General features: G+C 44.4%; 2 protein-coding genes across 13 annotated transcripts in view; one reads left to right on the forward strand and one right to left on the reverse strand.

The window, feature by feature from the left end:
• Ampd3 (adenosine monophosphate deaminase 3) overlaps nucleotides 1–10,233 on the forward strand; it is a 51,937-nt gene extending 41,704 nt beyond the window's left edge. For 8 of the 10 annotated variants that reach the window (XM_008853461.3, XM_029556306.1, XM_017803296.2 and 5 more), the window contains 5 exons: nucleotides 1,654–1,817; nucleotides 2,834–2,954; nucleotides 4,547–4,720; nucleotides 6,706–6,816; nucleotides 7,661–9,484. In XM_008853461.3, coding sequence (XP_008851683.1) covers nucleotides 1,654–1,817; nucleotides 2,834–2,954; nucleotides 4,547–4,720; nucleotides 6,706–6,816; nucleotides 7,661–7,837 — 747 coding nt within the window. In that variant the 3' untranslated portion in view covers nucleotides 7,838–9,484. The other 2 variants (XM_008853462.3, XM_017803300.2) reach the window with 2 other exon arrangements.
• Nucleotides 10,234–11,442: 1,209 nt separating this feature from the next.
• Rnf141 (ring finger protein 141) overlaps nucleotides 11,443–16,631 on the reverse strand; it is a 34,904-nt gene continuing 29,715 nt past the window's right edge. For all 3 annotated transcript variants that reach the window (XM_008853465.3, XM_008853466.3, XM_008853469.3), the window contains one exon: nucleotides 11,443–14,766. In XM_008853465.3, coding sequence (XP_008851687.1) covers nucleotides 14,616–14,766 — 151 coding nt within the window. In that variant the 3' untranslated portion in view covers nucleotides 11,443–14,615. The remainder of the gene's footprint in view (nucleotides 14,767–16,631) is intronic.

Genomic DNA, 16,631 nt, shown 5'->3' on the forward strand with positions numbered 1-16,631 from the left:
TGCCACATCGGTGCCTCTTTTGTCTCTCTCTGTTGTTTTTTGTGTTTGTTGTGTTGGTTGGGGGTGGGGTGGTGGTGGTTGTTGGGGTGTGTGTGTGTGTGTGTGTGTGTGTAGGCTGTCTGTAGACTCTTTTGTTTGATTCTCACAATAGCCTCATGCTTTCCCATGGCTACAAGGTTGCAGAACTGGAATTCATACCTGGGGAGGCTGATTCCAGAGAACGTGTCCTCAGCCACTCTATTCTGTATGGCTCCATGTAGGACAGTCAGTCTGTGGTCCTGTGTTGGGCAGGACAGAGCAGGGGCTTTGTGCAAAGGTGGGGTTGGTAAGGGGCTAATGTAGACTCCATTGGACTATGGTGAAGACTAGAGTTGGGCAGGAGAGCTGAGGCCAGTGTTTTTCCCAAGTGCAATTGCCTGGCTTGTGGGAAGGTAGCTGGTATACTATTCAGAAGCCCCTGCCAACAGTGAAGGAAGAGCAGAGAAAGGGAGGAAGAGGAAGAAGAGGAGGAGGAAGAGGAGGAGGAAGAAGAGGAGGAAGAAGGTTTGGCCTGGACATATCTTGAGCTTGAGGCCCTCAAGCTTGAGGAGAGATGCAGTGGATAGATGGAGCTTGAGGGACTGGCATTATCCATTACCCCCTGCCAGGATCCAGAGTGTTCATGTGGGCCTGGTAAGCATACAGGAACTTGAGTCCCCTTGGTCCATCCAGGGGCTGTTTGGAGCCAGTTTGGGCCAGTTGTGGAGTGATGTGGACAGTCTTTCTTCCCTCTAAGGCCCAGGGGCCATTCCCCAAGCACTGCTGTGGCCAGCAAGAGGGAAGCTTGTTAGTAAACCTCTCCCAGGTGCTAGCTGAATGTTGTGTTCTCTGAAGGTTTGCTCTTGGTTGGGACCACAAGGCTGTGGGAGCTCAGTCTGATGACCTGTGTGGGCTCAGGGCCACAGTGGGTCCCAGTCTAGGTATGACTTCAGAGGGATTTCCTGAGGGTCCTCTGGCTGCCTCAGAGGGAAGTTCTTTACCATCAGAGCAGAGTTGCTTCTGGGGCCACAGCTCCACCTGGCCAGGGCCTCTGAGTCTGTGAGGAATCCAGCTGGGGTTGCATGGCAGCACCTGGACATACCCCAGGGATTCCTCCACCTATAGCCCCAAGAATCTAGATCTGGAGCCCATCTGGGCCCAGAGCCTGGTCATCTCACTTAGGCAGCTTCCTAAATCATGTTAGTCCTGGTTTGCCCAATGTTAAAATGGGGGTCACAGACACCACCTCCCTATTAAGCTAGTTGGTGTGTTGTGGGTGCATGGCATATGGAGTACATCCCTTTCCCCTCAGCCTGTCACTGCTGCTGTTCCCTGAAGCACTGGCCTCTTTGGGAAAGCCAAGAAACAAGTGGCAGGTGAGACTCACCCTCACCTGGCCCAGTCTCAGTCCCCACTGCCATACAAGCACCGGGCATTGGGAAGCCCTAAGGAACAAACTGGGGTGCTGCACCCTATTCCCATGTTTCAGAGGATTGATGCCTCAGAGGCCCAGGGTCCCCAACAGAACTGTGACTTCACAGGCCTTAGGCAGCTCCATTCTGAGCTGCAGGGAGTTGAGCCCAGTCCTGGCTTGCCCTATCTTGACTCAGGGTCGGCATCCTTACTTCCCCACAGGTGACAGGGTTTGACAGTGTGGATGATGAGTCGAAACACAGTGACCACATGTTCTCAGACAAGAGTCCCAGCCCAGACCTCTGGACCAGCGAGCAGAACCCACCCTACAGCTACTACCTGTACTATATGTACGCCAACATCATGGTGCTGAACAACCTCCGCAGGTAGGTGAGGTGGCCCCTCGCAGGACCCGGCATTCCGCATGCCTGTGATGCATGGGTCTGTGTGCACTTCTCCAACATGCATGTCCTCATGGATACTTGTATTTACATATATGCAGAAGAATCAGTGTTAATATAGACATGTATCATATATGTAATGCTGCTACACATCATATGCATACACGCACATTCTGTACACATTTACCAGCACGTGCCTTCACGTATATCTCTGAGAAAGTACAGGACATGCCAACACATATGCATGTTCATTTACTGCTACCCTGGCACCTACATAGGTGCATTTGTGCTTTGAACAGATGTTTGCAACTGCTTTGTGACAGGCACAGTCCAGGCACTGGGCAGATGGAAGGGGATGAAGCAGACTCAATCCACATAGGCCATATAGGTGGTCTCCTGGATAGAGGCAGCACATGCTGGCAGGGGGCGGATGCCTGGACACAGGACACAGCCACATTCCCTTCTACCAGTCTGATTTTCCAAACATTCCCCTCCCTGGGCCTTGGTGCCTCACTGGCTGGGCCTGAACCAAGAGGTTTAGAATGGCGTCATTGTTTAGAGGACCTGGGGCAGGGGTGGCAGTGGTCCTGGACTGACTTCTGGGAAATGGGAGTTCAGTTCTAGCTTTGCCATTGACTTGCTCTTTGAACACAGACTTCACTCTCTTGGCCCCCATTTGCTCATTTCTATAGCAGAGGGTTGGACTTTCTCACAGTGCTTCCTGATCTGGAGGCCTGTGAAGGAGAGCTACAGTCCCAGAGAGCAGGGAAGGGAGGAAGGATGGAGAAAGGCCAGGGCCTCTCTCTACTGCTAGCCCCCTCTCTGCCTTGGAGGTCATGGTTCTTGGCTTTTGGTTGCAGAAGGGGCTTTGTCTAGGGTCCACTGGTTAGCTGGGTGACCATACCATAGGTGATGTTCTACCTTCAAATGGGTCCAGGGCTGGGGCTGTGGGCCCAGAATGAACCTGGAGTACTTCCTGACTCAGTGCCTCTCTCTGACAGGGAACGAGGCCTGAGCACCTTCTTGTTCCGGCCCCACTGTGGGGAGGCTGGCTCCATCACCCACCTAGTGTCTGCCTTCCTGACCGCAGATAACATTTCCCATGGGCTGCTCCTCAAGAAGGTAAGTGCGCCACTCCTGGGAGCCAGTGCTGGACACACTGTGGGATGCCCCTCCCTCCCATTCACCCCCTCAAAGCACTGATGCTGGAGGCCCATGGCATTGGACTGGGCTAGCTATAGTCATCTTGGTTTTACTTTTAATTATAAAAGAAACCAATCACATCACAATATAGGTTTCCTAAAAAAAGAAAGGAAATCTCATTGCTTTTACTAGATTTTTTTTTTTTTAATTTCTAACACTTCTTTAAGATTTATTTCTAATTCTGTGTATGCATGTGTGGGTATATGTATGTGTGTGTAGATGCCCGCAAGGCAAGAAGACGGCATCTGATGCCCTGGCTTTGGAGTTATAGGCTGTTGTAAGCTACCCCATGAGTGCTGGGAACTGAATTCTGGTCCTCAGTAGGATCAAGATCAATACAACTCTTTACCACTGAGCCATCTCTCCAGCATCAGCCCCTTTCATCTGCAACACATTATAACTTAATATTAAGCACAGAAGTTTGGTTCCCACTTTGTGCCTTAGCATTGACTAACAATCCTTTTTCTGTGGTACAATGTTCCTAGGTCCTTCATTCTAAAAGGCTTTGGATGATGGTCCACCACTTGGTCAATAATTGACTCAAATAGTCCCCAGTGGTGGGCACAGTGGCCATCTAGCTTTTCCTTCATGTAGGTAATGTTACTGTGAACTCCGGGTGCTCAGTTTCCCCATATATTGAGTCACTTCCAGAGATATCAGTTTGCTCCAAATGTCCCCTTGCTTTGGTCCTGACATGTCCAGCCTCGGGTCACACTTGTGTGGGACAAATGCTACATCAGACTGCTATAGCCCAATCCAGCCGGCCTCTTACCTTTCCTTCAGGACACATCTCTGAGGGGTTAGAGTATTTGAAGCCCAGTAGTGGTTAGTTTTCTTGTTCCTGTGGCCAAACAGCTGACAGACAAGAAGCAATTTAAGGGAAGAAAGGCTTATGTTGACTCATAGTTTGAGGTGATAAAACCCATCATGGTGGAAGGCATGATGCCTGGTCACATCACATCTACAGTCAGGAAGTGTATAGGAAGTGGGCCTGAGCTATAAAGCCTCAAGGCCCACAACTAGTGACCTACTTCTTTGCGTGAGGCATCACTCCTAAAGGTTCCACAACTTCCCCAAACAGCTCCACCAGCTGGGGACCAAGTGTTCAAACACTTACACCTCTGGGGGGATATTTCACATTCAAACCAGTCTCAACCTGAATGTTTGCTGTCAAAGCAACAAAACCACACATTGGGGTTCTCCTCCTGGCCTGACCACCTCGGGGCTGCATCTGTGGGGAGTATAAGATGTGACTTCTTGCCCCCAGCTGTGTCTATGGTCTGGAGCCAAGAGTGGGCACTTAAACAGTGTTCAATCTTCATGTCATATAGCAATGAGCGAAACAAGATGGTGGAGGGGGTGGGCCTGAGTGTCTGGGCTATTGGGAACCTGGGCTTGGTGGAGACCTGTACAGTCACTGCCCAGCCTTCGGTTTCCATTGATGAATGCTTCTCCAGTCACCCCCACCCAACTCTGGCACATGTCACATGACTTTGGTGGTTCTTTTGCAGAGTCCAGTTTTGCAGTATCTCTACTACCTTGCTCAGATCCCTATTGCCATGTCTCCTCTCAGCAACAACAGCCTGTTCCTGGAATATTCCAAGAACCCGCTTCGGGAATTCCTGCATAAGGGACTGCACGTCTCTCTCTCTACAGATGATCCCATGCAGTTCCACTATACCAAGGTGAGGAGGTGGGGGAGCGCAGTGGTGTCTGGCCCAGCAGGTGTCTGCGCCCTCCCATTAAGAAGGCCCGAGCCTATGGCTCAGTTTGGTTTTGGCAGTAGTGTGCCTGGTTGACAAGGGGGTGACCCCTGGTGAGGAGTCTTATGTCCCAGGAGCACTCATTGGGCATAAAATGGTCTCTTCTTTCATTAAGATAATGGACTGGAGTCAAAATGTTAGGCCCTTTTTTCATTAACATTATTTATATGATTACTCTTTGGATCTCTGGGAAAGGTGATGTCATGTACGGGAAACAGCTACCAGTGTTCCCAAAAATTTTAACTGGCATTGACAAGATCAGCCACTGATGAGCAAACAGAAGCACCAGTGTCTTCTGGGTTGAGCTTCTTCAGACTTGTTTCTGGGCCCTTCATACTCCGAATAGGAGCCTTCAAAGAGCTGTTGCTTATGTGGATTCTGTCTACTGACAGTTCATTGGGATGACTTTTAAAAATATTTATTAACTCATTTAAAAATAGTAATGCAACACTCTGTTTCTCTTCAGATGGTATAAATCTTTTGCTTTTTAAAAACAGCGATAATATTGGGTGTGATGGCATCTGCTTATAATCCCAGTGCTAGGGAGACCGAGGCAGCAGGCTCTGGAGTTGGAGGCTAGCCTAGGTTACATGATGAAACCTTGTATCAAAAACAGAACAAAACAAAAACCAAAACTAAAAGACGAAAAACAATGACAACAAAACCCAGAAAACTTCTACCCACCCAAAACAGTAATGGACATTATATAATACAACAGTATTGTATAAATAGCAAACTTTTAATGAAAATAACTATTTTCAAACAAAAATATCGAAAGGAGTGGCCTTGTTTTGCAATGTGCGTTAATGTCTTAATAGAAGACAGCTGGGATCCATCTCTGCTTCTGCATTCAATTTGTTGAAAAGTATGTGAAGGCAATCTTGCCTCGTAAAGATACATAGTTGGCGAAGGGAGGACCTTTCAAAAGGTCTCTGGGTCCCAGAGGCTCTTGGACCACACGTTAAGAACCTCTGTGGAGGAGATGGAAGGTCCTGGGTGGGAGGGGGAGGAGGTAAAGAGCTGGTGATTGATGGCGGAGAGTTCCCAGCCCGGAAGATAAAGCTTGGTGATGAGGAAACACAACCCCTCGGGGACTACTCCATCTCCCCATTTAGAAGAATTCTTTCTTGTTCTTATTTAAAGTTCTATTTCTGCTTAGTGTTTTTCTTAGCGTTTTTCTCCTATTAACTTTTATTTTTGGACATTCCTAAGAAAATATTGAGTTAAACAAAAAGCAAAGCTGAACAGCAGGCACTAAAAATGTGTCTGAGGGAGGGTGGTGTCTGTGACACTAAAAATGTGTCTGTGAGAGAGGGTAGTGAACTTGTGTAGCATGGCCGCTGGCTTTGTAAAAGCTCTTGTTTGGAGCCCAACAGATGAAATAGCAACTCAGCCACGGCTGGTTGCAGGAGGCCCTGTAATTAATTGTAACTGTGACTGGTTCCAGTGAATAAGCTGTGACCAGTGTGCTGCTTGATCGCCTCTGTCTCCAGTTTTCTCTGGCTCACTTTGGCTTTCCTGCAGGTGCCATCCTTACTCTGTTGCTTGTTCTCAGAACCCCAAGCTATGGGGAGCTGCCCCACTCAAAAATCCTTGTTTTGTATGAATACTCTCCTACATTTAATTGGCCTGAGGAGTTTCCCTTTTGATAGGGACTGTGACAGGGAGGCAGAGCACTGGCTTTCTAACACAGTAGGCCCTCAGTGCTGGTGAGCAAACAAATAGAGGCGTCCTGTGGCAACCTGCGACTGTACACAAACAGATCTCAGGCGTTTGGACTTTAAGGCGTACTCTCATTGGATGATCCAGGTGCCGGTACTGAATGAAACCCTGTGGTGCAGGCTGCTGTTTTGTTTTGGAAGTCGGTGTTCTCCCATCTAACCCGTGTGCTCTGGGGAGGGCTCTAGGAAGCGCTCATGGAGGAATATGCCATTGCAGCTCAAGTGTGGAAGCTGAGCACATGTGACCTGTGCGAGATCGCCAGGAACAGCGTGCTGCAGAGTGGCCTCTCGCATCAGGTGCGTGTGATGGGCTGCCCGTCCCCCTCCTCCCTGCAGTAAACGGGCACTGTGAATGTCTGTGTGGCAGCGGCTGAACACACAGGGGCTCTGGAGCCCTGACATTTTTGACTCTGGGAGAATCCTTGGGGGCCATCCAGAAGTTCCTGGCTGCTCCTCACCTTTCTCAGACCTGCCTCCAAGATTACCCCCTCAGCGAGGTCTTCCCTGGCCACCATCCCCTTTTCCTCTTATTTTTTTCCAGAGTATGCACCATTACAGACATTGTGCCATGCATTTCCTTATGTGTTTTTCTATTTCTCTTTAGAATGGCGGCTTTGAGCACAGGGGCTCATTCCTGTTACATCCCAAGGCCTTAAAATAGTGCTGGCACAGAGTAGGCATTAAGTGTATATGAGGAACCCAGAGTCATTTTTGTATGGCTCCCTACAGGATTCTGATGTGGAGCCAACACTGAGAACCCAGAAATCTCCCCAGTGGGATGCCTCTGGAGCACAAAGAGGCAGCCTTGGGTGCTCTTGAGGAAGTGATGCCGTTAGAGGCCTGAGTTCTGTGTGACTTGTTCCTAGAATCTGGGCTCCCCAGAAACACAACTGCCTGCCCGTGCCACCCCTCAGAAGGGATTCCATCTTAATGTCTTCCCCTCAATCTCCCTGCACCCAGCAGATGCTGTAGCTCTTGTTCCTTTCTTTTCAGGGAAGTCACAGCTGTGGAGGGAATGACCAAGTGGTCAGGTGACATTTTCAAGGAAGACTTTGAGTTTGTGTCTGGGGCCAGTGTCAAAGCTGCCCACATAGATACAGGAATGACATCCTGGTCTCAATGTTTTTCTCTCGGTTCACAGGAAAAGCAGAAGTTTCTGGGGCAGAATTATTACAAAGAAGGACCAGAGGGCAATGATATTCGAAAGACAAATGTTGCCCAGATCCGGATGGCATTCCGATACGAGACCTTGTGCAACGAGCTCAGCTTTCTGTCTGATGCCATGAAGTCAGAAGAGATCACAGCCCTGACCAAATAGGCCCAGCGCTTGATACCAGCCTTCACTTTTTGGTTTAATTTCAGGTCTGCTGGGGCTAAAAGTGGCCAAGATTTCAGGCTGGGGCTTTCCTCTCTGGAGGATGCCCCCGAAGAAATCTCCAACTCTTGATTTCGGTTGTGCTGTTCACTTCATGATTGAAATGCCCTCTTCTGTCAGCATTTCTGAGCCAGGGGCAGTCACTTCCCCTTGCAGATCTGGGAGCTGGCAGTTGTCTGCACCTGTTCCCGATTTTCCACATAGTCCTCTTGTAATTGCCAGTGTTTGCATTGTTGGGGCCAGGGTTTTCCATGTTGAATGCCAGGTGACATGAGGTCCGTGTGGTCTCTGCCGACTCCCCTCTGCAGGCTCCATTCAGCCTCTGGCTGGGTGCCTTAAATCCCCCTCACAGCTCCCTTTCATAAAGGGGCTACCTTGAGAGAAAATACAAGACTCTTCTTGAAAATTTGTGGGTTTTAAAAAAATGAATTTCTTGGCCCGTTTTATGTAGCATTCCTCCTTCCTTTCTAGTTAGGAAGCCACATGCACTTGCTGACGTGGTCACTGTCCTGTTCTCTTCATCTAGGACTGAGTCGTTTCAATGTTCTGTGAATCCCCTCATGGCCCACTCCAGGGCTGGGAAGGTCTAGGGTGAGTGAGGTTCTGGGGATGTCAAAATGGCTTCTTTCACAGTCCTGTTGGGGCTGTAACACCTTTTCACTCTAACCAAGTACTTTGGAAGGCACAGATCAGATGACCTCTGCTCCTTTGGCTCTAATAGCCCATGATTATAGCTCAGCTAGCACTTTCCCCCGGAAGCATTAGACCAGAAGTGAAATTTTCTGAAGGAAGCACAGGACTAGAACTTCCTGGTTTCTAATCAGTTTTTTTCCCCAGTCTTCCTTTAAGTTTTCACAAATTAGTTTTTTTGTTTTTTGTTTTTTTGGAGCTGAGGACCTAACCCAGGGCCTTGTGCTTGCTAGGCAAGCGCTCTACCACTGAGCTAAATCCCCAACCCTGTGTTGTTGTTTAAATCACTTTAGCATGGTGCATTTATTTTAAAGGCAAACTGTCTCCCTTACATAATATAGAGATTTCTTCAGAAGTTATACTGGGTCCCAGGGGCCAGGGAGAAAGCTGTTTTTAAGACCAATCTGAAGTTAAGCTTTATCAGTGTACCCATCTGTGTTACTAGTAACTAGTACATAGTAGGTGCTCAATAAATACATATGAAATAACTGAATGAATTTCTCTTTTGGCAACTATATGTGCTGAATACTCAACAAATTGTTCAAAGACCTTCCTATTTGTGGGCAAACTCAGGTGGCAGGAAGTCCTTCTGAATTGAAGAACCTAACTCTGCCTGCAAGATACTTATTGGACTTTAGGTTATCTTGCCGTGACTCTGTCCTGCAATCCTTCCAGTGGTCGACTCAGCACGTGAAACTACATCATCTTTTGACTAGGCAAAAATATACACTATCTTATAATTATGAAAATGAATGAAAACCCATCATCTGAGGGATTATTTTTGCAAAGCCTCCATTTGTATTACATTTTCCCAAACATCCCAAGGATTGTACAGTTTTTCCATTGTATCATTTTTTTTTTTAAATTATAAATAAAGTCTATTAGGGCTGTAACTCAATAGAGCAAATGCTTAAGTCTTTTACTTTTCAGACTGGGCACACTGAAAAGCTGTCAATAACTCTTATTATATCTTCCAGTGAGAAGTGAAGTCGATGGTGTTCACTAGGGAAACCCAGCATTTTCAAGCTGTGGCTCAGGAGCCCTGGAAGGTGAACGCAGCATCTTTGTTTCGTTTCTGCCCTGCCCTCGCTCATCAGCAAAGCCACCTGTCTCTGCCTTCTTCCCTGGCGGTTGTGATGGTCTCACCTGTACAGAAAGCATCCCAGAGCCTTTTCTGTAACATTTTACACCTTTACACATTGTGCTTCGGCCCTCTTGGAGGCGACTCCTGCTGTCCTTTGTTTTGCAGTTGGATTCAAAGGCAACTGCGCAGGCCCAGGTTCTACAAGGGATGGTTTTTAAAGTAGCGCTCTCTGGCGTATTCCAAAGGGCTCAGATTCGCTTTGTATCTTTGTTCAAATGATCGCTTTCATGTCTCTTTCACAGACTGTAGCTCCTGGCTCATTCTGGGTCTTTCCTGTCTCTTGAGCTAAAGTCAAGTTGAAAGCACTTTTCTGGCTTTCTCTTACTTGCTCCTGAGGAGTGTGCTGATTAAACCCAATATTCATCTGGGTTTGCCACACAAATGAAGGTGATACATTGTGATACACCAAACTGTTCTACATGGGAACTGCTACAGTTAGAAAACTACAGAGCCTGGCATGGTGGTCCACACCTTTAATCCCAGCACTTGGGAGGCAGAGGCAGATCTGAGTTACAGGCTAGCATGGCCTACATAGTGAATTCCAGGCCAGCTGGGGCTACAGAGGGACCCTGTCTCAAAAAAAAAAAAAAAGAGACGGGGTTGGAGAGATGGCTCAGCGGTTAAGAACACTGAATGTTCTTGCAGAAGACTAGGGTTTGAATCCCAGCATCCACATGGCAGCTGACAACTATCCATAACTTCAGTTCCAGGGGATCTGACAGCTTCTTCTGTACTCCTTGGGTACTGCATGACACGGGTGCACTTACCTACATGCAGGCAATACACACATACACATAAAAATATTTGTTTTTTGGTCTTTTTGAGACAGGGTCTCCCTGTAGCCCCAGCTGGCCTGGAACTCACTATGTAGACCAGGCTGGCCTCAAACTCACAAAGATCCTCCTGCCTCTGCCTCCCAAGTTCTGGGATTAAAGGCATGCACCACCATGCCCTGCATAAAAATATTTTTTAAAGAAAAAAACTCCCTCCAACATAAGGGACACAAATCACAGATAAACACATCCTCTTGGAAATTTCTGTACCTTCACCTTCCAAGGAATATTCTATAAGAAAGATGATTAAGAGTTAAGACCATTAAGCTATATTATCAAAATGGGATTGAAGAGGCTTTATTTTTATTTTCTGTGTATGAGTGTTTTGCTTGCATGTGTTTAAGTGCACTTGTATGGTGCTATGTCCACGGAGGTCAGAAGAGGGCATTGGATCCCCTGGAACTGGAGTTACAGTTGTTAGCCACCATGTGGGTGCTGAACCCAAGTCCTCTGCAAGAGCAGCCAGTGCTCTGAAACGCCCAGCCATCTCTCCAGCCTCAGCTTTACTTTTTTTGATACCAAAGTGATTTTCTCTAGAGCATGGTTATGAGAGGCACCGGTAAGTACAAGCTGCTATTTTCTCATTATTGTTCTCGGCACTGCCTCTAAGACGCTTCTCTGATTACATCCTTATACCTTGGAAATGCTTTTATAAGGACAATGGGAAACTACCACAGTGGGGAGCACTTTATTGTTACTGATCAATAGGATAAGAAGACATGAAGGCAAACCAGTCACTGCCAGCTGTTCAGTTTAGGTTGCCATTGTGGCGCTTGTCATCAGTGTGCGTGATCAGCTGATGGACAAACAAGCCTCAGTTGAGAAGCACATGCACTCCAAAACAAAGCAAATTTAAAAAAAATCATACTTAAAAAGGCAAATTCTTCAGATGATCTTTAATGAACCCAACTGCCCAATGTTAAAAATCATTGAACCAAAAGATTTCCAAGTAGCCTTATTATCCAGATACGTATTAGATATAAGGAAATCAGGCCCAATTTGAAATGAATCTCAAACATAGCACACAAATATCACAACTTCCCGGAGCACAATATAAAACAGTCCTCTAATTCATATAAACATTTAGTGTATAAGAATGTGAAATCACATAAAGTGTTTTCAATTAGCTAAAGTTTACTTGCAAAGTTTACTTATTGCACAATTGACCAGTTTCTCCTAAGAATTAGACACCACTATTCTCAGCCTCTAACTCAGCACATAGTCAAACTTATTTTCTAAAAATAAAATTCTACAGCATTATGAGCCAACTCGCTGTTAGTGAGTTAGGATAGTGCAAACAGTGTAACTTAAATTCCTCAAAGCAAGAGACCATTTCACAAATCTTAGAAGGCACACGTTATTTCCTAGCAGAGTAAATACAATTAAGTACTTAATATTTTAAAAACACAAAGCTGTACAGAATAGAAAACATGTACATTTTATTCACGAGACAAATTTACAACTTTCATGATTAGATAGTACAGCAGAACCCACCATTCACATCTGAAGAACTATCACCCTGTTTTACACTTCACAGTAGGTCAGTTAAGTGTCTTGGAGGTCATATTATAAGAAAGGGGTGTGGCTACTATCAAGCCAGTGGACGCACTGCTAAACAATCCATTCAAAGGTGAAGGAAGGGTTCTGGGGAATAACATCACTGGCTATTGCTGGAAAGATCCCAAGCCCATAGAGCTACCTTGTGTGTTTTCAGAAACATTTTAAATTAGGCAACTTGAATTAAACTCAGCAAGTCTAATCCAAAAGGACACTCTACAATTTTTGAACTGGAAAACGTGTCAAACATGTCCCAAGGTTTTCAAAATATGTTCCATGGGATGATATGGGAGAGATTATTAATCCGCAAATTTCAATTAAAAAAAATTTTTTTTGAAATGGTCTCAATATAGCCCAGGCTGGCCTTGAAATTGCTATGTGATTGAGGATCACCTTGAACCTCTGATTCTCCCGCACACATCTCTCAAACCCTGAGATTACTGGTGTGTCCCACCAGGAGTGCTAATTTTTATGTGTTTCTGGGGATTGAACCCAGGGCATCGTGCATGCCATGGATGCCAAACAGGCACTGCCAGAGGAGCGGTATCTCCAGCCCTGAATTAAATTTCTTTTGCAAAACAAAAACTTCCCATCACACAAGTTTGTTACTCACTAAATTCTAATAAAACTATGTGTCACCATTGTATTGTTTTAATTTCACTGACTTTACAGTCATCACAGTATATGAAGTTTATGTAAGGAGATTTGTATTCATAAAATGTAGTTTCTATATCACAAGGTAGTTTGTATGCATGTACTCAAGTGTACGTGGACTCTCAAGTTTACTTGGAAAAAAAAAGTCCCATTGCTAAACAGTGTGGAAACCATAAATTCAATCTTACTGTCTCTAGTAGACACCTACAGACATGAGGTAAGAGATTCTCTCAAGGTCACAAAGCCAATCAGAACCAGGTGATAAAGACAGAAAGCCAGCTCCCTATTAGCTTAAACACCCAGTGTAGAGAGCACTTAGTTATCTGCTGCTTCCTGTCCCTTTCATGACTGCCCCCTTCATGACTACTCAGTCTTCAATACTAAGCAAGTCACTTTCTTGTACTTGAAATGGATTTTATTTGCATGCCCATTAAAATGTTAATGCTCTCCTGGCATGGTGGCCTTTGATCCCAGCACTGTGAGTTCAAGGTCAGCTGGGGCTACAGGGAAACCTTATCTCAAAACAAAACAAAAACAAATAAACAGAAAATGTTAATACTAAAAAAATTTCTGTCATCAATAAGCAGCAAATTAAATTGTGTTCCTTTGTGCTTAGGAAAACAGTAACATTTGCAACTTGTCAATAATCGGTCAGAAAATTTCCATGGAATGCTAAAATGCCTTTTTTAAAAAAGGTGACTTCATGCCTAATTTTATTACAGGCCAAAATGTTAATATTGAAATGTTAACATTGAAGTTTTTACTTCATAAGCCATAAAATGGCCGAGGGCTATGCAGGGTCATAACCCTGTGCTCTTTTCAGAGACAGAAGGAAGCGCAGCACAACAGTAAGAAAGCCAGACTGGTCTCAAGTACTTAGGAGTTCCACATATAAAGGGTGAAAAAGCTCCACCTTCATTTTCTTTCTTTTAATATAAGAAATATGAGGATACTGAAGCCTCAGAAAGATGCCTTTACCTGAAACTAAAAGCATTATAAATCAGCACTGGATGACTTGCAATTTGGAAATATAAGATGTGGTATCTGTGATAAAGAAAAATCTTATAAAAATCCAAGCTGTCTGGGCATTATGAAAAGATAACTAAAAATTACCTGGATTTGGAAATACATTTCTAGAACAGCCAAGAAGATTCTTGCAGTAGAGTCTATTTACAAAGTAAAGCCCCAACTTTACAGTCCTTCCCGAAGTTATACAGTATGGCAAGAAATAAAAAGACTTAGGCAAAAAGCATGTAGTTCCAAAACACATTGCTTAACTTTTATATAAAGTTATGAAGTAACTATGGGTCATATCAAGTAAACACTATTAAAGGAGCTGTAATTAACCACAAGGGGGCAGAACTCACACTCCTTAGGTTCCAGCAGAAAGACTGGTTTTTAAGTAGTAACACACTTAGGTGCAGTCTACAATGTTTTTTGTCATTTAAAATTTTACAACTTTTCAACATCTAAAACTTACTTTAAATCTACCTAAAAAGATTCCAGAATACTTCCTCCCTGAAAAACTGCAGTGTTCCAAGTCTCTGGAAATATTGCTATTATCTGTTAGCAAAGGATTCAAGAGCAATTAGTTCTAATATACATTAGAACAGATAAACAATAGGAAAATACGGCCTAAAACAGTACAGTAGCAACTTTTAGTTTATCATAAATGGAAGACATTGGAAGTTTATTTAAAAACGGGACATTTCAGTATAGCAAAAATAAGAGGATGGAAAATACGGATTTTTCTGTGCGTGTGCCACAATGTCCCTCCATTCCTCCTCTATCACCACAATGCATGCGTAGCTCACAATAGCAAATCAAAGTCTTTCCCACAAAGTCACGGCCTGTGGGGCTGGCCTGCCTCGTCAGCCATGTTGAGAATATAGTTAGCCATGTCATCTTCAGTGGGTGCGTCTGACACCACCCAGGACTCATTTGCTCCAGTCATCTGTAGGCGACAAATGGGGCAATTCCTGTGTCGATCACTCCTGTTAGGGAAGGCCAAGCAAAAGAAGTTTGTTTCCTTTCCTCCTTTTTAAAAAACAGGTTTGAAAAGTAATACATGTACATGGCTTTCAAAAATGTGAACATAAAAGTACACAGTGAGGAATTAATCTCTCTCTATCCCAACCTTTCATTCTCTTTTCCAGGGTCAATCAGCTGCTTATATATTTGCTAGACAGGTTAAAAACATCAAGCTTATATGTAAATATAAAAGTGTGTGTCGCACTGATCTTTGTAGTGTCCATCTATTGTACAGATTATTATGTACCAGCAGATATCCTCCTTTTTTCCTTTTTTCCTTTTGAGACAGTCTTACCATGTAACCACCCCAGACTTGCCTGGAACTTGCCATGTTCCTGACTCAGCCTGCTGAGTGCTGGGATTACAGGCTTGTACCACCACGGCTGGTTTATAATTATTAAACATATACTGTAGGGTATGCCATAATTTACTTAATTAGTCCTGATAGAAAGATATTTAGCTTTCCCCCCATCTTGTTTGCTACCACAAGTGAATACCTTTAGTCTTACTCCTGTACTCAAATCAGTCAAGTTTTCCTTTGAAAATGGAAGATTTGGTCAAAGTGTAAAGTATAAATATTAATTTGTATTTGGATGGAGGTTACTGCCTTTGGGGTCACTTTTGGCCAATGTGGTCTGGCACAAGTAGCAGCAAAGGTTACTAATAGCTATTATTTCATGCAATATATAAATGATTTTTGGTAATAGAATTATAAAGGTCTAAAAAAAGGTCCTTTGGCTCAAAAACAAGAAAACTTTAGGAAATTGTACAAAAATGGAGCATTCAGGTTTAAAATAAGAGATGAAATTTATATGTAGGATAATTTTTCATATAAAGAACACATATAAGATTACTTAAAATTATGTTTTTCAAAGGGATTTATTTTATTGCTAAATACTACTTTGGAAACTTAAAAATACCATATTTGAGGCAGGAAAAGAAAATATTTTTCTCTTCATCTACTAGTGAAATCTAAGACCTAAGTAATCAGAGTGTATCAACTGTTCTTTACCAAAACTTGAGAAATATTCCAAAAACTGTATGTGAAATTTAGAGTTGGCATATATTATTCAGTTGATTTTTGGTTCCCCAGAGATATTTTACAAGATAATTATATGTGCTTTCTGTGCATAAGCCATCACACTTTAAAAATCAATTTCTGCTTCTGCCCAGCAGGGACCAGATTTATCTTTCTACTTAACTTACATCACAGGACAAAATGGCTAATGCTGTAAGATCAGGTTTAATACCAAGTACTGGACATTAGACAAGGACACGGCTCCTGAGAGGTGAGAAGCAAAGTGAGCCCGTCACTGCCAAGACAACTGCCTTGTAAGTTTCCAGGCCTCAGAAACAGCATCAGGGAACCTGAGAGGTGCCTGGCAGACTCCAGGGTCTGAAGAAACAGCAAAGTCTCCTGGGGACAAGGCATCTAGAGCTCACAGGGCAGAGCACTGGACAGGAGAGCTTCACAGTGGGAGAATTCTGGAGGTAGACAGTCCCCTTCACTGAGCTGATCTTTGTGAGCATGTGAGCAAATGCCATGAGGCTGAGGGTTTGAGGGATGCCCCAAAGCCCACACAGGGCACGGGATAGCGCTCCCACAGTTGAGTGGAGCCCTCCTAACTCTGAAGCACCAAGTAGAGAACTCTGAGGGATCTTGCCTGGTTAGTGGAGTGTAAGTAGCATCAAATTAAACACTGCTCTGATCTTGCCTAATGAACTGCAAAGCAGGGCCCCAAATGGACATACTGCTGCTAAGTAAGCCAACTGTATCCCAGAACAAAGCTAAGAGTATTACAATAATGAAAACAGTTGCTACCTTAAA

Source organism: Nannospalax galili, unplaced genomic scaffold (assembly GCF_000622305.1).
Source record: "Nannospalax galili isolate Female #2095 unplaced genomic scaffold, S.galili_v1.0 scaffold44, whole genome shotgun sequence".
NCBI classification, from domain to species: domain Eukaryota; kingdom Metazoa; phylum Chordata; class Mammalia; order Rodentia; family Spalacidae; genus Nannospalax; species Nannospalax galili.